The sequence below is a fragment of the Phlebotomus papatasi genome, chromosome 1, assembly GCF_024763615.1.
Source record: "Phlebotomus papatasi isolate M1 chromosome 1, Ppap_2.1, whole genome shotgun sequence".
Lineage (NCBI taxonomy): Eukaryota > Metazoa > Arthropoda > Insecta > Diptera > Psychodidae > Phlebotomus > Phlebotomus papatasi.
In genome coordinates, this window is record NC_077222.1 from 46,143,051 (window position 1) to 46,166,064 (window position 23,014).

Genomic DNA, 23,014 nt, shown 5'->3' on the forward strand with positions numbered 1-23,014 from the left:
AGTGAAAATGAGTGAAATCAAAGATAACATGATTTGTAGTTGTCGAGAAGAAAGTTAAAAATAAAAACAAAATCTCTATTTGGAATATTAGCCGTTTTTTAATTTTTGAATTTACATGTAAGCTCCCCATCCTATGTACATTACAGAGAGATTGTTGATATCTGTGGCTTCTTGGATGACAAAGTTTACTTGACCTTCGGTTGACAGCGGCATTTTGGCACGTTTTCCATTTATTTTCACCTGAAAAAAGGACGCTATGAGGTACAGGTGCAATAAAAATTGAAAATCCTAATAATTTCTTTCCCTATAATTCGTTACAAAATAAAACGCATATTTTGGATAATGGCTAGGCCTATTACCATGCAATTGAACTGTAGAATTAATTTTGTTTTAATTTCAAATGTTAGTTAAACAATTTTGATAGTTTTTATTTTCTACTTATATGTTTTCATGTAAATAATAAATACTCACATATCCTTTAAGCCTTTCTTCGATTTGATTGAGATTGGTTAAAGCCTGAGGATCTGTGCGTTCAATTTTTCCGTCTGCTCTATCTTTATCTTTTTTGGTCCACGAAACTAGGGGATCATAAACAAAGGGCCTTAATACAGACATTAATGTTGACATCTGTGATTGCAATACGCGTAAAGTCACTTCACAACATTTCCTGTAGAGTCCCTCAACACCCAGGGGGCCCATTGCGTGAACCATATTATGTGTCAGTCTAAATGGCACAACTTCTGGAACCTGTAGAGACTCTCCCTTGTTGAACAAACAGTTGAAGTCTACGTGAACACTGTCACCATTGGTATTATCAAAAAGAATATTTTCGCCATGGCGATCTCCCAGACCCAAAATATATCCGACAATAGACATTACAGCTGTAGTACGGATGTATGAGCTGCGAGCTTGATACCAGTTAAACGGAGTGGTGAAAGTTGTCTTGAACCATTCTCCCAAAATAGGTGGATGCCTCTTGCAAAGAATATTTTCAAATATTTCTCTTTTTACAGATTTGCTTTCCTTTTCTCGGGCCATTTCGATTTTCTTAATATCATTCATGTCCGTGAAAATTCCTCGACGACGATAGAGGGTTAACAGAATACTCCGTAACGTTGTAAGATTAGACACCCATTCAATTATGCCACACTCTTCATTCAGCGGAAGGACAGAGTATGTTCTGATTTGCAATCGCCGCTGACGTGTTTCGGGATCTTGTCGTAAGTATTGTTTAACTACAGCATTAAATTCCATCAGACGAAAGTCTTTCCTGAAATAAAACAATAATTTGGAAATATATATATATATATATATATATGGGCCAATCCATCTCAAGACAACCATAGGGGTACCTTTCGTGGTCTTAGATGTTTTCGAATTTTACATATGTTAAAGTACACGATAAAATAATATACCCCTATTTTTTTTTCGCCCAAAAAAAATTCCTGGCCGGAGACACATGGCGTCAAAGATGGCGTCTCGCGCTTCATTCGTCAATTGAGATTTTTGGCAAATATTTCAAAATTTACAAATTGACAAATTTACAACTTTAAGATACATTTAACACACGTGCTAAAATGTTGAATTTTTTAACCTAGAATTAAAAAATTTTATTTTTAATTTTTCAAAAAAAATCCAAAAATTTTCAAAAAAATCTTTTTTGAGAAACTTAAAGAAAAAAACATAATTAGTACATTTATTAAATATGATTTAAAGCTTTATTTTTGTCAATAAAAGGCATTTTTATTTGAAAATCAAAAAAAAATTATTTTCAAAAACGGGAGATCGAAAATTTTTGATTTTTTAACTGTTTATAAGTATTGGGGAGTAACTGTATTCCCTGAAAAATTGAACTCAAAATTTTGAGTTTAACTGGTATTTTTCCTTTTTTGAAAATGTTGTTAAAATTTGAATATTTAAAAAAAAAAATAAGCGCAAAAGTGGAAGCTCGCCTTTTCAGGGAATGTAGTACTCAATGTTACTGATCAACAGTAAAAAAATGAAAATTTTTGAGAATGGGGTTTTTGAGAAAAATTAATTTTTAAATTTTTTCAAAAAAATTTAAAAGACGGTTACAAAAAAACTTGAGCAGATAATACGAAAACTAGTATATCGTTTTAAAGAGTATAAAATTATCTTTCAAATAAAAAAAAAGAGTAAGAAGAAATCTCAACCCGTTCGCGAGATAGAGCATTTTGAAATATTTGCCAAAAATCTCAATTGACGAATGAAGCGCGAGACGCCATCTTTGACGCCATGTGTCTCTGGTCAGGAATTTTTTTTGGGCGAAAAAAAAAATAGGGGTATATTAGGTGAGATTCTTAACAATCTCACCTACTATAATCCTAACAAAATTTCATGTCGTCCGATCGACCTCAAACTTGGCCAAAATGTGTTTCGCCACTTCCTGATCACGAATATATATGTGGCTATTTTACGTTCCCGGCCGGCAGTATATATAATCCGGTGTGAATTCTTAGAAAAAAAAAACTAATTATAGATAGAAAAAATCAGTATTGAACCAGTACTATATATATATATATATATATATATATATATATATATATATATATATGGCCATATTTAGAAAAAATTGGGATTTATTTTATGAATAATTTATTTAAAGTTAGTTGTTTTATAAAATTGTAGGTAGTAATTCTCGCGACTCTCATTTTGATCGTGACTACGATTTACTGCATTTTAGTTAGATCGAAAATGATTTATTAATTTAATGATACTTTCAATCATAAGATTACCATCAAATAAATCTAAGATCATTTAACAAAGCGAAAATTAATATCTCACCTAAGATCATCTTTCGGTTTCATCAGTACAGTATATTCCAAGCCATCGTCTCCAAGAAGTACAACTTTTCTGGGTCTCTGTAGTGACTTTAGAATTACAATGTTGTTCTTTATGCTGTGAATGTAAAACATTTTCCTGGGAAAAGCATTGTGAGTAATTGTGGCAGTGTGTGCTTCACTGGAATTTGGTAGTTCTGGCTGCATAAACTTCTGAGCAGGGATTACAATTTTCGAAAAATTGGAATCTTTAAATAAAAGTGGCAACTGAGGCACGAGACTTGACACCGTAGGATCTTTAACATGAGCAGGAATGTACTTATTTGTGAGTTCTATCAACTTCTCAGCCAGGCGATTAAAGTCACTTATAAGACGACAAGTTATCGGATCTCTTAGCCTCTGATCATTTATCACTTCTATGCATCTTTTACTTCGACTGGCATATGACGACTTGAGAACGCTCAAGATCATCCATAAAGACTGCTGTGGATAATCCAAGATGAGTTTAATAAGAATAGTGCGCAGAACCTGATAAACTTCCGTTGCTGGGTGGCAAATTCGGCTAACCAGTTGGGAAAAAGCCGTAAAAAACATGTAAGACGGCAAATTGTTTGAAAATACCAGTGCAAAATCAGTCATTTCCTTCAATGCACGTTTATCACATCCTGGCACTGCTGTGTAATCTAGCCATATACTCAACATTCGTGGCATGGATTGAAACAGATAATTACAGCCGTACTGTAACGATTTTCCATAGTACAACATAATCTCTTTCAGTAAATCCGTTCCTCGTGATCCCACTTGTTGCTCTTGTGGCAGCGAGTGGAAGATCTTATCCAGGAACTGAGCATAGTGCACGAGAGTTTTTTCACACCCCGGAAATACCTCAATGGCATCTCTAAAGTAATTTATATTAAGATCTGTTTCAATATTCATGGCTTCAGCACTGTAGTTTGCTATTAAAAACTTCCCTTCAGCATAGAACAATTTTTCGGACTTAGGAAGATCAACATAGGTAGTAACTTTCCTACTCTCTAGTAGCTTTCTTAAACCTTTTTCCAAGGCCTGAAATGTATTGGCTTGGTCGCCACAAGACCAAAGGAGTTTTGCCTGTTCCAAGAAAGTGTTTTTCACTTGAAATTCTTCTAGGTTTAGCAAATAAAGCTGAGCTTGCTGATAAAGTCTTTCACTTCTAGCTAATTCTGCACTTTTCATCCATAGTTTTCCAATTTCCCCTGTAATTGTCTTATCAACGACCATTTTGACTAACGGATTTCTCCTGCAGTTTTTCATAATGATTTTTTTGCCTTGCGTTAATAGAACCCTTCTTAATCTTAGAACAGGCTCCAAAACTCTTACTGATGGCTGCAAAAGTCGAATTCTTAAATGCCAATCTCTAAAAAATGCATCCAATGTAGCTTTAGTATTTTTCTCAGATGAATCTTCACAAATCTTCCTTATCATTTTAAATGCTCCTTCAACCTCCGTAACCATGTGGAGTTTTTGAATGCCCGAATACGCCTTCTGATAAGTATTTTGTTCGATTTCTGCACTTCTTAAAGACTTCATGATACTCAATCGAGTTTTTTTCATTTCATTGGCAAAAATATCTTCACCTCCACGATAATATGAGATCAATAATGATCCACACCGTATTCCCCAACTATTATTTTCCTCAAGTTCCGAACTCTTAATCATATTCTCGAGATCTTCAAAGCGTCCCATTTGCCAAAGAGGTTCAGCTCTCAACTCCAAGGCAAACTTGTCTACATCAAAGTCCTGAAAACGGTGAAGGAATCCTTCGGATACCAGAAGCGCCGTTTCTGGTTGATCCAAAGTCAAATAGTACTGCACTAGACTGTTCATAAGACCTGGATTAGTATTTCCATTTTGCATCAATTTTTCAAAGCAAACAGCCGAATCAGCTACTCTTCCTGTGACAGCGTTAATAGTTATCTGCTCTGGGAGTTCAAGTTTTTTATTCATCAGGCCAATAGCTCCCTCAACACTGTCCTGATCCATCAATTCTGCGTGAATTTCAGCTAGAAATGCTAATTCGTCTTGTAATTTTTCTGGGTTTTTAGCAATGTGTTCCTCAAGACATTGTAAAGATCTGGCGTATTCTCCACAATTGAAGTTTCCTTTGGCCAAAATTTTTTTATCGAACTGCTCAACAAATTTCTTAATAATCATGTACTCGGGGTTTTTAGTCGATTTGTCATAGACAGCCTGGAAGTGTTGAAGCCATATCTCCAAGAAATCCAATTGATTGAATGCCATTTTGGCGCATTTTATCTGCATTTCTTCCCTAGTTTCTCTTTCAACAAACACCTCTAGCGACATGAATGACACACAGCTTACGCCCAGAGAGTAAGTCCCAAAATGTGGGATTTTCTTCTTTTCGCAAAATTTTGCAGCAGTATCGAAAACGTGCTGAAATTCTTCAGTTATTCTCACAACGCTTTCATCATTTGAAAACTGCAAAGCATGGAGGATAACATAAGGTAGAAACATTGCTAATGTTTGCATATCATACTTCAGACTTGGCCTCAGGGAATTCAGCACATGTCTGATGGAATCATTTTGAATGTTGTAAATCATATTTGATGCCCAAATAAATGTCCACTCTCTCATAGTAGAGCACTTTAAACTACCAAAAACAGGATGAATACTTGCTTGGACATTAGTCAATACCCCTGTATAGCATGATGTAAGGAGAGGCTCCATCAATTGCCTCATCCTCTCAGGTATCGCTTGCCAAACTGCCAATTTTTTGCCTTTCTTTGGATTCACTCCACGAGCCTGTAGAATCTCTTGGATGGCTAGTGAGAAACTATCTACACAATGGGAATCTTTTTGAGACTGATAGGCTTTGCACAGCTCTGCTAATGCCATTATGGCAAATTCATCGGAATGAATAGTTAAAGCGAATGATTTTTGAGGAGCATAATTTGGTGGCAAATGACTCGGTTCTACTGCACCCAGCTCTCCCAGACAAATCCCAGACTCTAGTTGGAGATTCTCATCTGTGTGTCGACATCCGTGCATAATTGACTCTAGGCACTCTAACAAGGTGCCATCAATGCCTGTCTGCTCAAAAACCATCTTGTTGAGAGCTGTTTGACTTCCTGCGAATAGCTGCGACAAATACTTAAACCCATAGGTTCTTACATCCAAATTCTCATGATTGATGTGCTTTCTGAAAGTGTCAAAATTCTCCTCGAAGCTCTTAGGAACATTTGTCTTTTGAGAATTCACAATAGCTTTAATTGAATTTTTAACATTTATTTCCTCTATGAAAAACAAATCTCCAAAACAGGAGCTGAGAAGAGTCCTATTTTCCACAATCAAGTAATGCAATATGTCATTCACTTGCTCGGGTTGATAAGGCAATAATGGTTCCAATGAAACAACAATGGTGCTCAAAAGAGGTCCCAAACATTGAACATCCACTGTCCTCAAAAATATTGTCCAAACACTTCCTGTGATATTTTTCAAATCGTCATTAGTGAGGGCGGTCTTCAGTAGAGTAAGTATTTTAAAACGACATGGCGTTACATGTTCTGGTCCCATAAACCTCATAATGTCTCCAAGACTTAGCAATGTCTCTTTCTTAAGGGCCTTTTCAGTTTCATGGCACACAATAAGACTCTCAAATGTCGTGAGTACACCAAGAAATCTTGTAGAAATGTAATCAGCCATTTCTTTGAGAGTAACATCGTCCTTCGATAGCAAATTTTGAAAGGCATGCATGACAAATTCCGGATTCCTGTGATAATATGCCAGCACTCCTGCAATAGTTCGTTTTATATCAGCATGGAGAAGACAGAAAAGAGTCTGACTGGTGTTTTGCATAACATAATCGATACATTTGTTGTTGACTTCTGGAGACTGGTGAAGAAAGAGGTAAGTGTAGATGTGCAGGAATGCCATACTAAGGACCTCATTCAATTCATGACGGACGTAATGACACACATCAAGCAGGAGTTTCTTGCACCTTAAATCCTAAAGAGAAATAATATTTATTAGATTAATATTTTTTTAACCAGAAAAAAACGACTTTGAAATGAAAATGCCTTACCTTTAGACACCAAGGCAAAATCATTGCGATGATCAACTTGTAGTGCTGAGATATGAATTCATTTACTGAAATGAATCCCAACATTTTTGTAGCCTGCAAAGTTAAATTATTTAATGTTTTTAGTGACTATATAATATAATATCTATCGTTAGTTTCATCTACATCGTCTACATCTACATTACTTCCAATTTGATATATATATTTTTTCCATAAAGAACTTATATAGAGCGCTGAGTAGATTATTCTGAAAATTTATTTTCGGTATTACTCACCTGAGTCAAAGATTGATACAGTCCAATCTCATGTTTGAGGAAAAGTCCGACGCACAGTGATACTATTGTTCGAAATATATCCTGTCCATACCAGTTGAGCATATCTCTCGTAGTAATCCCTCTTCTCAAACACATATCATTACCTAATAGAATCGCCTCATTTACAAGCTTTGATTCCATGTTGATAATAAACAGGAACATCATCTTGAAGGCCTGCATAAAAGTTTCTTCAGAGAAGTTCTTGCACTCTGAGTATTTATCCAGCAAAATTAGAACTGAATATTGCTTCTTGTAACTATACATGTTTCGCACAGTTTTGAGTATTACATTAAGAATGCTTGTTTGACACTCTTGAGTAAGTTTCTCCCTCAGCTGTACATCAGTAATGTATTTATAGATGTTATTCATAAGCAAAGGAAAAATGTATGCAAATTTTTCCCGGACATTCTGAAAACTTTGCTCTATCAGTGGTTTCCACGTTGAGATGTCAAGCATTTTTCTTGGAAAATGTACTACGAGCGGCTTAATACACTCAGTCATGTTGAAGAGGACTTCTTCATTTTGCGAAGAAAATAGTTTAAAAAATGGATCCAGGAAGTCACCATCTGTTGTCAGAGAATCCCTTTCGCATTCTTCTTTGCAAAGAATACACGTGAATTTGGAATTGCCTTTCTCACACATATCTGAAGAAATTTCTCCTGACAAGATACAGATCAATTGCTTGAGGCTTTTGGAAATGCCTATATGGAATTTTTCATCCAAAAGAAGTTTTTCCATGAAGCTTTGGACTTCCCGAATATCCAACAATTTGTGAACTATGACACTGTTGATGAGGGGACAAAGGCACTGTTGTGATTCCAAATGTAAACTTTGATACTGACCCAAAATATCTCGTACTATTTGCCGAGCTTCCAACAGAAGCCATTCTTGGACTAAATCTTCTCTGATGGAAAAAATGGTCCTCAGGCTCACAAATTCCAGCATGAGTTGATTATTTGACACAGCTTTTTGTTTAAGTAATATTTCAACAAAATTTGCCGGGAGACACTTCCAAGGTCGTTTAAGAATCTTATTTAGTGGACAAATGACGACCTCAAATATAAAACTCTGTTTATCTCCAGAAGAGTCCTTGAAATCAGGAAGAGACATTATGTCTTGAGCAATATAAATAAGTATACGAATATCTTCAGTGGTGAATATAGCGCACAATTCAGTCGTTTTTGTGAACAGATCGACAATATCATTGATATCCTGTCCAAGACATTTAGTGGATGTTTTTTGTGAAATCTTCACTCCTATCCGTATTATCTCGCTGAAAAGTAAAAGATATTCTTGAAACTTATGCAGATCAGGAGACCGAGTTTTCAAAATCGTGATGAGCTGATTCCATATCTTGCTTTTGTCTAACATACTGTTTCCGGCAAAAGTTTTCTGTACTTCACTGATCACTGAATTTTCCAGGAGTTCAATAACTTCGTAATTCCAATTTATAATTTGGATAATCTCCTGAACAGTCTCGTCGTTTAACTCAAGAGAATTCCGGGAACTCAATTGCTTAGCGTAGTCAATGAACAAACGACGACATTCCTTCAATCTCTCAAAAATCGTTTCATCTAGCATATGGAAAGTCTTAATAATATTTAATACAATCTTTAAGATTACACCACAATCCTGCATCGTGTAATATTCAATTAAATCTCTATATGCTTCACACAAATCCTTAAGAGTTTGAGCGACATTTAAGAGATGAGAGTTTGATGGCTTCTCTATTTTCCACCAGTAAGATATATTTTTGACGATTTGTTGAATAGCAATAAGCACAGCCAATTGCTGGGTTTTTAAATTACCATCAAGAGAAGAAATTTGATATTTGAAAGCCTCCTTGAAATATTCCAATGCATAAAACTTTGTGAACAAATCTCCCTCATTTAGGATTTTTATCACATAAACATTACAGTCTTTAAAGAGGTCGAGTTTGGGATTGTTCTTACCAATTTTGTCATGAATGCTGGATAGAATTTGCAATAGAATTCCCACAATGCTGTTAGTAGAGGCTTTACTACTAATCTTAATTGGATTAAAAGCCATATTGGAGTTAATATTCCTCAAATTGAATTGTGTGGTTTCAAAATGATTTATCACGAATTCTTTCTCGTCATTTTGCTCAATGAGTTCTTTGACAAGTGTAATATATATCCTGATACATTTGTTGAATAACCATCTTTGCTTGACAATGCATCCAGATAGAAAGTCTTTGAGCAAATCAAAAATTCCTCCACGAAATCTTCCGGATGAATAAGAAATTTGAGGTTAGAATAGAAAAAAGGTAAAAATATTGTTGTACATAAGTACCTGATTAATCTTTCCTCTGTAAGAAGGTGAAACAGCTTATGTATCAACCAGAAGTTACATGCTTCTAGACGTTCCCGGTCTTCGGCGCTTAGCATTATGGCCGGAAAAAGTCCCGGAGACTCATAAACCAAACTAGTTCTGATCATTTTCATAATCACCTCTAATTCTCGTTCTTGTTGTCCTACGAAGGTCTTGTTGAGAGCTTCAAATAGAGTTTGCCACATCTCGGTAAAAGTATCCATAGATTTTAATAAAAATTTATTCTTTCCGTACAGACGTAGATCTTGAAAATTTCGAAAATCTGTTTGCAGATCCAAAAAGACTTTCTTACTTCTTGATAATTCCGCAAGGTGGATGAGGTACATCCTGTTCGAATTTCGAAGTGCTCAAGTGTCAAAATGTGACGGTCTTCACATTGTTGTGAGGAAAAAAGCAAAACAACGACGCTTGCTGTTCTTGTCCCATTATTTAATCACTCCATAATCACCGAGTAACCTTTTTGTCAGCTTTTTAGTGCGATATTTGATAAATTTTTCCAATGTTCGAAAATTTAGTATGAAAATTCGTAATTGAGTTTGAATTCTTCGAACATCAACGACTTTTTGTGCAAATAGAGTTCCATTTACCTTTTCATCCAAGACGGAGAATCAAAATCTACTTGTGATTAGGCTCAATCACAAAATCACGAAAGATTTTTCAGATGTGCTTTTTCATTTTCTTTTTCAATATGATTTTCCGCATCCTTTTGTTATTTTTATATTTCGATCTATTTTTAATTTGCAGATTTTACAACAGAAGGCGGTAACTGCATTATGGTGGAGATGACCCGGACACCGTGTCCGCCTGTGTTTAGTCCGCCCATACTTGTCGCGTCATCTAAAAAACTGTTTTGCAGCATTTTCATTCACACCATCAGCACACTTCTCACATTTTCAGTATAACTCTCGTAGAACGACCACGTTTTACGCTCTTCGTAATAAAATATCATTACATACACGATTAAATTCAGTGATATTTTGCAATTTTCCAAGCTGTCTCAAAGCAATTTAAAATGTCTTTCACCGAAAGTAAGTTGACTTAATTATATTTTTTTTATATTTATTGACATTTTAACATTCTAAATTTTTTTTATGACGGTTTCGTGCTTCTCCTTTTGTCATTTCATCCAATTTAATACAACACCAAGTTGGAGGTCACAAATTGGGAAAATTGATTATAGAAGGCAAAACGAAGCAAGTGTACGATTTGCCCAATAAGAAAGGGCACTGTTTAATATTAAGCAAAGATCGCATTACGGCGGGTGATGGGGTTAAAGCACATGATTTAGCTGGAAAAGCAGCAATCTCCACACAAACTAATGGAAAAGTTTTTGAGCTATTAAATGCAGCTGGACTCAATACGGCTTTTGTGGAGACAGTTACCGAAACTGCCTTTATTGCCAAAAAATGTTTTATGATACCAATTGAATGGGTTTGTCGTCGTTTAGCAACAGGTTCATTTCTAAGACGCAATCCAGGCGTTCCAGAAGGTTTTCGTTTTTGTCCACCAAAGCAGGAGATATTCTTCAAGGATGATGCAAATCATGATCCTCAATGGTGCGAAGAGCAAATTTTAGCCGCTGGTTTTGAATTTAATGGGCGAAAGATAGGTGAGACATTTTTGAATATTGTGCCATACGAGTAGTACTGTCGTTCGTAAATCACAGCCTTCTCCATATATTTACAGGCCAAAATGAGATAGATTTCATGCGTCAATATACAATCGTTGTTTTCGAAATTCTCGAGAAAGCATGGGCCACCCGACAATGTGCCCTTATCGACATGAAAATTGAATTCGGCGTCAACGATGATGGTAATATTATCTTAGCGGATGTTATTGACTCAGACTCTTGGCGTCTGTGGCCAGACGGTGATAAACGTCTCATGGTGGACAAGCAAGTTTACAGGAATCTTACAAAAGTCAGTCAATCAGACTTAGACACAGTTAAGCGCAATTTTGAATGGGTGTCTAAACAACTTGATAATATTATTCCTAAAAATGATAGTCTTGTTGTGATTCTCATGGGAAGTGCCTCTGATCTGGTACATTGCGAAAAGATAGGCAAGTACTGTCAGGAATATGGCTTAAATGTGGAACTTCGTGTTTCATCAGCTCACAAGGGAACTCGCACAACACTTGATATTGTGGCAGAGTATGAAGGAAGTCTTGGAAAGCTTGTTTTCATTACCGTGGCTGGACGTTCAAATGGGTTAGGACCCGTTTTATCTGGAAATACAACTTACCCTGTTATTAATTGTCCGCCTGTTGATTATGCTAATGTAAATCTGGACATTTGGTCTAGTCTAAATGTACCTTCAGGTCTTGGATGTTCAACTGTAATTTACCCAGAAGCAGCTGCTCTTCACGCTGCTCAAATTTTGGGAATAAACAACTATTTCATATGGAGTAAATTGCGAGTAAAGCAGTTAAAACTTCTATCAGCTTTGCAAAAAGGTGATGCTAACGTAAAGGGTGTAAGAACAGCTTGAAACTTTGTAATTTTTATGGGTAATACCAATCTGCATGTGAACTAAACTTTAATAAAAAAGAATATACATACACACATCCACATTCTTTCATTTTATTGTTTTAGAAAGATAATAATTCTCAGTATATATTATTATTTAAAGTGATAAAATATTTAAAATTTTTTCACATATTAGCGGAGATCTCCATTTAACTGCACTGTTGTAATGTATGAATTATAGACAATAATCCAAATCATACCGGGCGAATTGATTTTTTGGATCATTAGATATTCTGGGATAGCCAGCAACTAGAGCATCTTGTCCACCAATATATAGGGAATTATAAATTTTCCAGTAAACCTCGCGTACTTTTCTAGCTGGATGAAAGAGGCCCTAAAAAAAAAGTAATATAATTATTAATTAAAAAGTTATATATATATATATATATATATATATATATATATATATGTATATATATATATGTATATACATATATATATATACATATGTATATATACATATATATATATATATATATATATATATATATATTATATGTATATATACATACATATATATATATATAGTAGTTCGCTATAGTCCATATTTGGTTTCAAATTTGACACTTGGGTCGCACTATATAGTCCATGTAATTTTTTTAAAATTATCAACGATTTTTAGTATTGAAATTGCTCGACGGCTTCCACTTTCTTTGCGATTGTGGTACTTGTCCTTGCTCTCTTCATTGTGGATCACAATTATCACAACTACTTAATAAAGTTTGCCAAAAATATTAAAATAATTATACTCCTCCCTTCGAACATGCCTTCGAATAATGCAATTTTCTTTTACTTATAACAATTATCACATAATTATCCTAACTAATATTTTAATATGTATAAGTCTCTTAGGAAAATGAAAATTTTATTCGAAATGAACAACTTTCCCCTATGCATGTCGCATACTAAAAAAACATAACCTAACATAAAATCAGTGTTTTGAAATCCCAACGCACAATAACTTTTGTTTAGTAAACATGTTTTTGACATTTCAATGAGAATGAGTGAGATCTAGATCTAGTCATCTCGCTCATTCTCATGGGAAATTTTGAAAACATGTTTACAAACAAAAATTATTGTGCGCTTGGCATTAATAAATTGTGGACTATAGAGCGATGGCCTATAGCGAGACTCTACTGTATAAACATTCTAAATTCACATACAAATAAATTTTTTATCAAAAAAAAAACCTTAGCGACACATATTTTACCCCATTTAAAGTTAAAAATATATTCTTTGACCTGTTGTCTTTCGGATCAAGCGAAGACATAATAAAACTGATTAGATGGGTCTGTTTATTCTGCAAAACAACTCAGTTTAGTTATGTAACACCAGAATATTATTTCTTCAAATGCTCAACATTGATATATTACGCAAGACTAATAATTTTTATTATCGACTTTTTTATTTGAATTTTTAACTTACTAAATAGACATACTAACATTGCATTTCCTCAATCGCAAGGGTCAAAAACAATATATATCTCGGAGTAATATAATTCTAAGTCAACTTAGAATAGTATAGAATGGAGCAGTCGATAAACGCTATATAGCTAAGTATAATTTAATAAATTTTTTGTTTACCTGAAGTGTGTATTGCAGAATTTTTATTGGTCCAAGAGCAACGCGCAGTCCTTCAACAGCATCCATGAAAGCCTGGACAAGATGTGGTGAAGTTTCAAAATATTTGGCCATACATAATTGAGTAAGTGCACAAGAGCATCTTCACACCCAAATCCGTAAACTCCAAGGGCCATATGCTTAATAGCAGCACAAGCTGTCTGGCGATGAACGAGATCTCTATCCATGAGAGCGTCTTCTAATAATGGACACACAGCATAAATGTAATCCTTTCCCATTTCACCAATGTACTCAAATAAGAAGATAGGGATTTAAGAACGCCATTTTGCACATTTAATTCGGGCACTCGATATTCATTCATAAGAGCTGGCAAAACAGTGAATGGACGACAAGTTTCTGCAACAATTGCTATAGCAACAGTTGTGCACACACGATTTTGGCGTTCTTGGACTTTTAAGTTGTTTAAAAGAGTTGCTAGCACATCATGTGGTCCTATGGCTTTGGCGATATATCCAAATGTATTTACTGTTGCCCTTCTAATGGCTTTTTTGTGTGCCTTCAGCAATTCCAGAAGTTCAAAACATATTCTCATCCATTCACGTGCTGAGACATACTCAGGACCACGATCAGCAATCCTTCCCACTAGATCTATACAATTCTCTTGTACTTTCTCATGTCGATTCTTGAGGATGGGCGTCAATCTAGGTAATAGATCTTTGATAGGAGGTGTCATTTTTGTCATTCCAATAACATTGACGATTGCCTTAAGAGCGCCCAATATAGATCCCAGCACTTCTGGATATTCTTCTCCCAAATATTCATACAAAACGACACCTAAGTGCCCCATAAGTTTTTCCTCCTGACACGTCTTCATAACTACAGCAATGCGAGATATCAAATCAGCCGCCTGCTGACGAACTTTTGCAGATTTATTATTAAGACGCCACAGAATGGTACCACAAATTTGTGGCAGATACGGTTTTACTCGTTTGGCCAATTGATTGACAATAGTACCAAAACCATTGAGCATTACAACATCTTCAGTTGTTTGTTCCTGGAACGCATAGAGTATACCATCAATAAGTTGTTCCTCTAAGCGTGAATCAATATCTGCTGCACCGAGATTTTCCCATAATTTTTTCAATTGTCTCCATAACCATTTTGCGGTATTGTTCATTTTCGTCCTTTAAATCATCTACAACCCTATTAATTATCTCAGAGGCACCCACTTTATTAGCTATTTCTACAGTTGTGTCAACTAATTGACGATAATTGCGACGATCCAAAGCCATACGATGATTCCAAAAGTGCTTGAAAAAAGTGCGGTAATATCTCATCCTTTATGTACTGTGCTTCCACACCATCAGTCGCACAGCACTGTTTTACAACCTTGAGAACAATTTTCTTCATTTCTTCGTCAGGAGATTGGAACTCACGAATGAGAATCAGCATCACTTCTCGTGTGTAGTAATTTGCATATTCAGCGTCCATCAAAGGAATTAGGTATCCAATAGCTTTCAAAAAAGCCGCAAGACCTTTTCCTCGATGAGTTCGTATACCCTTCCAAAGGGGTTTAAGTACAGAATCAAAAGATTCAATGCCATATGGTGTAGCAGCTTCAGCAAGAGCAGCAATTGCCAATGCAGTGATTGTTCGAACTTTTTGTTGTTCATCCACCAATCCATGCTCAATAATTTCTACGAGTGATTTGAGATGTGGCAAAATGGCACAACCCATAAGAATTGCAATTTGTTGGACAATTTTAATTCCCGTGTGACGCGCTTGCCAGGATTTTTTACTTTTACAAACTGCTTTCAGAAAAGGTAAAAGTGAAGGTATCCCGAGTGCTGATGCAACTACAGCAAAAGCTCTAGCGGTGGTATTTCGTACATATTCATCTATATTATCAATGTCTGGTCTCATTGTTGAAATCATTGTAGCCAATCCGGCAGCTTTTGCTAAATTGGAGATAATTTCTCTTCCCTCAACACGTGCATAGTAATCTTCATCAATGAGAAGTGGTTCAATGACAACTAAAATTTTGTGTACATAAGGACGCACCAAATCATCTAATTTGTAGAGAATTCTATCAATAACCTTAACAAGCAAATGACGCTCTTGATCTTCTAGTGTTGGACTCATGAGAAGTGGAAGAATCTGATTGAATAGTGGTCCAGCTCCAAATTCTCTTGCTTTGTCTGTAATTTGCCTTAAGGCAGCCTTCTCATTGGAGGAGTTCCATTTTTTATTTTCAGCAACAACTTCATTATCTTTCGCTCCTTCTGTTCCTCTGGACTAAGGGACTCTTCATCAACCTCGACAAGCAATTTATCAAAATATTGAGCATCTTCGGGCTTCATAAAAGGCAAGTTTCCTTTTGGTTGATTATCAATAAATTTAGCAGACTTATCCTCAACTTGAATAAAGAATCCTTGAGGAGTCCCTGTGATGGGTGTTGGTGTTGCACTCAACTTTCTAGCAGGTGTACGCAATGGAATATACCCAGCTGGTGGGTGGTAGGACCTTGTAGCCCGGTGGAAACATTGCATCAAGTTCTTCATCTGTTATAGGACGATTTCTTTCATCAATCTCTTTTTCCCAGCGATAAGCCTGTAATTGCTCAGGAGTCATTGCAGCCAAATGTCCAGGTGTTGGAGTAGCCATTGCCATAGCTTTATGTCCTACTGGTGTTGAACCTCCAGGTGTTAGAAGTGGTGTAGCATGACCAGGTGTAGCATGGGGAGTCATATTAGGTGTCATACTTGGTGTCATTGTAGTTGACTGTAGCAATGGTGTAGCATTTGATGGTGTTTCATCCCAACGGGAACGTCTTTTGCTGGCTGTACCTGGTGTCGCGGTTTCATTAATTAAATCTTGACCTGTGCGATCGGCCTCGTGGTGTTTCTGCCCATCCACTGTTGTGTCCGGGTGTTTCGCGTTCTGTTTTAGGCGTCTCGTCCCAACGATTACGTCGAGTAGATTTTTCATGAGCAGGAGTTTCAGTACGTCCTGGTGTCGCATGAGCCGGTGTGTAGCATCCCAAATTCGAGTACTCTGACCAGGAGTGGCCCCAGGTGTCTCACTACCTTTGTGACCAGGAGTTTCGTCCCATCGATGATCACCAGGAGTTTTCTATAGGAGAGCACATATATATATATATATATATATATATATATATATATATATATATATATATATATATATTATAGGGGCGTAACAACGGGGAGGGGCAGGGGTACATTGCCCCCCCCTAACCTTCCTCTGCCCCCCCCCCCCCCCTGAGAAGGCCAATCTTTGTTTCAAAATTTGCTAAAATTGTCCATTGTTCTTCTGCAAAATCAAAACTTTAGAAAAACGTACTATAGTTATTTGTTATTCATGTATTGATTTATAAAAATATACTATTTTTCAAGTTCCAAATCAATATATTAATAAAAATTATAAGTTTATGAATTCGAGAGCTTCTTTGTAAAATATATCCAAAACAAAACTTTTAAAATTTGCTTCTGTGATTAAAGACGTCTTTTAAATGTAAAGGCCTCTACACATTATTGGGAGCAATTTTCGTCAAAAATCGCATTTTTGACAGAATTTTTACGTTTCTATCTACAGCACTGCAGGCACTTTCCTTCAAAAACGCATTTTTTTAAGGCAAGAAATGTTTAGAGTTTATAAGGAGCAATTTTCGTCGAAAGTTGTTCTCTTAACAGATTTTTTGTACATTTCTTCCTGGAGGAAATACCGTCAATTTCTTTAAATTAAAACAATTTTTGACAAAAATTACTGCCAGTGTAGATACCTTAAGAAACAGTTTTTTGGCTGATCGATTTTCTTTCAAAACCATTCAAAGAAATATTTAATAAATGATAAAGTAAAAAAGCGTATTGTTTTACTATTTCACGACAAAATTTTTGAATGAAAATTGATTTTTTTTAATCAATTAAAATGGTAATTTTTATTTAATATTTTAGTTCATATCTAATAAAAAAATTGATAATATTTAATATTTTCGGAGCAACTCGATCTGTCAAGTATTTTTCTTCATCATAGCAACAATCAAATATTATAATTTCCGCATCTATTTACTCTTAAAAAAATTTTATATATATTTTTAAAATGTAAATCAAAGCTCTAGGGTAAATGTCCTAATTCAAAACCATTTCCAGACGCTTTAACTTTGACAGAAGATTCAACATTTTAAGTTTATTTTTTTCCGAAGAGAACTACATAAATTTGCTCCTTGACTCTTCTAGAATGTTACTGTGAAAATTCTTTAGATATAATTTGAAAATTTCTTAAATACAAGAAAAATACACGAGCGTGAAATGCTTCTATTGGAAACAAATTAATCCATATGGAGACAAAGGGAAAGTTTCTAATTGGAGACAAACAGTGTAAGTTAAACCGCGACGAAAGGCCTCCAAAACCTTGTTGAGTTGCTCTTGAGTGCAGGATTTGTTCTTATTATTGGCTTTTTCTCCTTTCCCATCTAAAACAATAAGAAAATTTCTCCAAAGAAATCGTATTTCCGGGGTTTCCTATTGAAGCATTTGCAGACACTTCAGAAAAACCTTTTTTGTTCACGAAATAGGTAATTATTTCATTTGGAATACTTCACGTACCATTAACAGTAAAGATTAGCACTTAATTTAACTAAAATTAGCCTGAAGTATTACATAAATGTTAAACAAGACGAATAAAAAACAGTCACCTCATTGTGTTTTTCATTGGAAAACATGGTCGATCCGGTCGATCGATGAAATATTCGATGGTGAAAAAGTACACTTTTAATTTTTCTGAGAAATTAACAAATTAAAATTTGTGAATATGAATGGATTTTCGCTTTATTTGGAGCAAAATTAACTAAATAATAAAACTGTGTTATAGAAAATATATAAATATAATAATTTAGTACTGTATTTATCATGAAAAAATGACGCTTCCATTTAGAGTAGCGAAAAATTTCCATTTGGAGCATGTTTTGAATTAGCTTAATTTACCCTATACAATATTCATCAATAGATTATAACTTTGAGTAGTACAATAAAAAATCAAGAAAAACACATTTTTGTAATTTGAAACCAGGATCAACTTTTAAATATTTACGAAGCCTCTTGGTTTCGTTGTTTTTTTTTTTATTAAAAACGATTTTTGAAAACTTATGTCTAATAAAAATTATTGTATTTTCGAAAATATAGAGACGAAAGCCAACGACTGTCGAGTAAATCTGCATGCACTTGAGCAAACATAAAAATTTTGAAGCACGTGATTTCAAGATTTTTTCTGGTTTTTCTTGGTTTAAATATGAAACAAATTTATGAAAATCGAAAATTATTTCAATTTTTCTTCATATAAGAACAGATGAACAGATACACATTTAACGTTAATTAGGGAGTGCTGCGACAAAACGCTCTAGTGAAGTATACTTTAGACAGTTATTATGTAATTTTTTTCGAGAAAAATAAAGACTTGATCCTTCTCGTGTGAAAAATCGCGTAAAACCAAAAACGAAAATAGTTAATTTTTGGTCTCCTAATTTAGACTCCCCCCTAATGCCTTGTCAGTTAGGTGGGGAGTGTCAGCAATTAGAAAGTCAAAACTTAGCTGTTTTTCGGATTTTTTCTTTGGAGGAGAAGGAAACGGTCGAGATGGTCAAGATTCTTGAATTTTTCTTCAGTGCCTCGTTGCACTACTCCGTTACTTCAGGAAGATCTGCAGTTCGTAATTTTTATCGAGTGAGAAAAAAATCAATTTCCATTAGTCTATTTCATAATTAAAATAAGAAAACTTAAAGAAAATCGTTAAATCGGAACTTTTTTTCAAGGTTTTTGAAAAAAAGATATATCTTTGGGACAAAATTTTGACTTTCACATGCTCTAAAAAAAAATTAAAAATAAATTTCCATAAATTCCTTTAGTTCAACTAGAAGAGAATTCAATGCTGAAGAGAATAAGCTTTTATTCATTTCATTTGGTCTATAAGGTTTTTCTTTATCTTTCCCGCAAATTCGACAAAATTTTAAAAATGAAAAGTGGAGAAAACACGCCTCAAATTTTTGAATGTGCCCTGGAGTGCATGCTATTCTGATCGGCGCGGCGCTCATTTGCTTTCGGCTCTGTTATTTCGAAAGTACTTCGAATAAGCTTCTAAAATATTTATGATATATTCTAAGATAGTTTATCTATCGATTTAAACAATAAAAAAATATAGACCACTTTTGATCTTCTAATTTACCTTATGGCCTCTACACACTAGAGAAATTTATGTTCATATTGGAGCAAATTCCCTGCGCTTGTGTAGGAAAAAGTCTTTAATATGGACATAAATATATCTGGTGTGTAGAGGCCATTATGAATGAGTATATTTTCAAGAATTTGAAAAGTAAAAAAAAAATTTTGCCCCCCCCCCCGTGAGCAAATTTCGTTCCTACGCCCCTGTATATATATATATATATATATATATATATATATATATATACATAATAAATTATATTATAAATATATATATATATACAGTGACGGCTAAAATAATTGAATCATTTTGCAAATATTTAATATATGTATATATTAAAAATTAAAAAAAAAAATGTTGAACATTAACATGAATTTGTTGGACATATTGAGAAAAATTAGGGGAGACTGGGGCACATGTAACCATTTTCGATAGATGCGAATTTGAGGTGATTTTCCAAGGACACCGTAATTTTTTGGAAAATCTTTCTTAGCTAATGTTTTACCCTTGGGTATAGGCAATACATAGAAGGTAATGCGGATGCTGGAAAATAATTGAGTTTTCCATAAAAATAAAATTTGTTTCACTGTGCATTTTTCTCTTTTCACAAAATACCTGGGGTAGAAGTAAACACTTTCTGGGGAGGATGTAAACACCCTTTTTTCCACCCTTGAAATTAACTTTGTACCACTTTCGATTATTTTAATTACTTAAGAGATATATAAAGACTGCATATTTTTCAAAAAATCACGACACCTTTTACAAAGAATAATTAAAATAGCAAAAAAAGTAAAAGCATGCATATCAAAGACATTTTTCAGTGGAGTTTCCCCATATTTTGACATCATGTGACTTTTTATTGAACACAGTGCCACCAATTTTTTTCGTAATCTATGAATTATAGATATTTCGCATGAAGGTCAATTTCCCGCTCTTTTACCTATTCATTTTGTGAAATTGAAATTGCCTGTTTACATCTACCCCAAATGCTGTTTTCTGACCAATTATTAATTCTTTTGAAATAATGTGAATCTCAATTTCTCTAGTAAATGCATAAATATAATCGTAAAAGATGTAGGAAAGAATTGGTATTGCTACATTTCGATTATTTTACACAGTTTTTAATTTCCAGGTGGAAATCCAAATGACCAAAATAATCGAAATATCAACATTTTCGGGAAAAATGATTTTTATTTTTAAAGTATTAGGATTTTATTGACCAATTCATCTGTGGACATACATCACCATGGTATCTATGAATGCTTATGGGTTTTATCCTCTGCAGTCTTAAAATTAATGAAAAAAATCAGTGTTTACAACTACCCCAGTTCCCCCTATGCATTTGAAAGTGGCATTTGAACGTTTAAGTTTATGTAAATATTAGAAATATGTTCTAAAGGTTAAATTGACCGGGCTCTGTAAGTTTAGTGTTAAAAAACTAAAATGAATAAATATCTTTATGAAAACAAAGTTGCGAGTTTTCTCGATCCATATCGTTAAGTGCGATTTGAAGGTATTATTTTTAAAATTATTAAAAAAAAACAATAAAAATGTAATAACTCTTACATCTTCGCCCCATGTAGGTGTAGCGGCTCCCGGAAGAGATTTTTTTGCTGGAACAAAGTTCTCAATTGTTTGATCCCAGCGTCCACGCTTTCGTGATTCAACTTTCTGAGATTCACCATTGCTGACCTTTAGTGTACCATCCTTTACTTTTTCCAGAATCTTTTTACGAAGCTATGACAAATTAAAAAAAGATTAAAACATTAAATATCAAGTATTCAATATCAAATATATCAAGTATTTAATATCAAATATTCAATATCATTAAATATCAAGGAAAAACATTAAATATCACATGATTTATTTTACCTCTGACTCTTCTCCTTTAAGCATTTGCTCCCGCATAATTTCGGTGAAAGTACGTGATCCCACATCTGGTGTCTTTCCACCTGAAAATATAAAAGTTGAAATTTAAGACGAACGCATTATACATTTTTGATTTTTTCTTGTGAAATTCTCATTAATACTTTCTGCAAAAAATCATTCACACTTTCACGCATAATAAATAGAACTATTTTTTCTTCTTTTCTTGTTAAAAAATATTTCTATCAGGAAATTTTAATTAGAAATTTGGCATCCTCTATTCTAGATACAAGTCTTCATTAAGTGTTCAGAAACGCTTTTAATAAGTAGGAAAAGATCCAAATCTCTTATTTTGTCATAATTTCCTAACGACTGATATAAAATATTTCCTAAAACATAGAGAACAAAAATCATAATTAATTTAAAAACAATTCAAAGATTTTTTACCATCAGCAAAAGGATCCACTCTTTCAGGGGATATAACCAAGCGCCGTCTTTTTTGTCTGTATTCATCTTCCTTCTCGGCTATTGTTTGTCTTCTATGCTCCGAAAATGGATCAAAATCTCCTTCATTCTAAAAAATAAATAAATAAATAAATGTTTCTGACAAAATGTCAGTGAAAATACATACCTGTATTATTTCTTTCATTGCTTGAGTAGACGAATACATAGTGCGTTTATTATTCGACGTCAACGGTGGTCCAATATCATCTTCTTCATCCGCATCATCATTAGGAGCAATGGAAGTAACATATCCTTCAAATTTGCTATTTCTGTCTCCTCCATCAGCATCATACAATTCTGTATCATAATATGATCCGCTTTTTAATAAGCCAATTCCTTTCTCATTTGATTGGATAACTTCCTTTTTCTTTGTCTGAATTTCTTTGATCTGGGCCTCTATGGCTGTAAAATATACAAAAATAAGCTTTCAAGCGAGTGTTAAGTAAAACGTCAAAATCAATAATGTCCATGTTGAAATTCATCATGAAGTCCCCCATACATAATACTTTCTAAAACGTTTAAACATCTATTCTATACAGATTCGCAGATTGTGTTATTTTTTTAAGAAAACAGTAAATAGTAAGATTTAATTTGTTTTACCTTCGTGCGTCCTAGCGATGTTGTCCATTTTAAAATTTCTTTACACTGTTTCTTTCCTATTTGCTTCTATATAGCCTTTGTTCTGTTCTGACTGACTGCGTACTTTTGTGGTGTTACGTTACGTTATACCGTCCCGTCGTGTGCCGCCTCACTCTATCATG

At 34.3% G+C, this 23,014-nt stretch overlaps 3 protein-coding genes across 6 annotated transcripts; 1 reads left to right on the forward strand and 2 right to left on the reverse strand.

Moving 5' to 3' along the window:
• Positions 1-78: 78 nt before the first annotated feature.
• LOC129799414 (serine/threonine-protein kinase ATR-like) lies at positions 79-9,837 on the reverse strand. 2 transcript variants are annotated; one of them, XM_055843253.1, is made up of 6 exons: positions 9,507-9,837; positions 7,155-9,438; positions 6,883-6,975; positions 2,806-6,806; positions 472-1,270; positions 79-240 (listed from the first exon to the last, which is right to left on the reverse strand). In XM_055843253.1, the coding sequence occupies exons 1-6, from the start codon at positions 9,746-9,748 to the stop codon at positions 112-114; spliced, it is 7,548 nt and encodes a 2,515-aa protein (XP_055699228.1). In that variant the 5' UTR covers positions 9,749-9,837; the 3' UTR covers positions 79-111. The 2 variants fall into 2 exon arrangements, with proteins under 2 accessions (XP_055699228.1, XP_055699229.1); XM_055843254.1 differs by lacking the exon at positions 9,507-9,837 and having other exon boundaries at positions 7,155-9,035; positions 9,146-9,201.
• A 13-nt stretch (positions 9,838-9,850) lies between these two features.
• On the forward strand, positions 9,851-12,110 carry LOC129799420 (bifunctional phosphoribosylaminoimidazole carboxylase/phosphoribosylaminoimidazole succinocarboxamide synthetase). 3 transcript variants are annotated; one of them, XM_055843261.1, is made up of 4 exons: positions 9,851-10,208; positions 10,290-10,573; positions 10,693-11,154; positions 11,232-12,110. In XM_055843261.1, exons 2-4 carry the CDS (start codon positions 10,558-10,560, stop codon positions 12,032-12,034), a joined length of 1,281 nt encoding a protein of 426 aa, XP_055699236.1. In that variant the 5' UTR covers positions 9,851-10,208; positions 10,290-10,557; the 3' UTR covers positions 12,035-12,110. The 3 variants fall into 3 exon arrangements, with proteins under 3 accessions (XP_055699236.1, XP_055699237.1, XP_055699238.1); XM_055843262.1 differs by having other exon boundaries at positions 9,868-9,996; XM_055843263.1 differs by having other exon boundaries at positions 9,884-10,059.
• LOC129799415 (splicing factor 3B subunit 1) lies at positions 12,103-22,992 on the reverse strand. The gene is given in 15 exon segments (XM_055843255.1): positions 12,103-12,406; positions 13,656-13,756; positions 13,759-13,956; positions 13,959-14,778; positions 14,780-14,971; positions 14,973-15,871; positions 15,874-16,165; positions 16,167-16,544; positions 16,546-16,683; positions 16,686-16,784; positions 21,450-21,620; positions 21,756-21,835; positions 22,197-22,323; positions 22,381-22,655; positions 22,854-22,992. Coding segments are annotated over 15 exon segments (3,957 nt in total). The 5' UTR covers positions 22,882-22,992; the 3' UTR covers positions 12,103-12,247.
• Between the last annotated feature and the right edge of the window lie 22 nt (positions 22,993-23,014).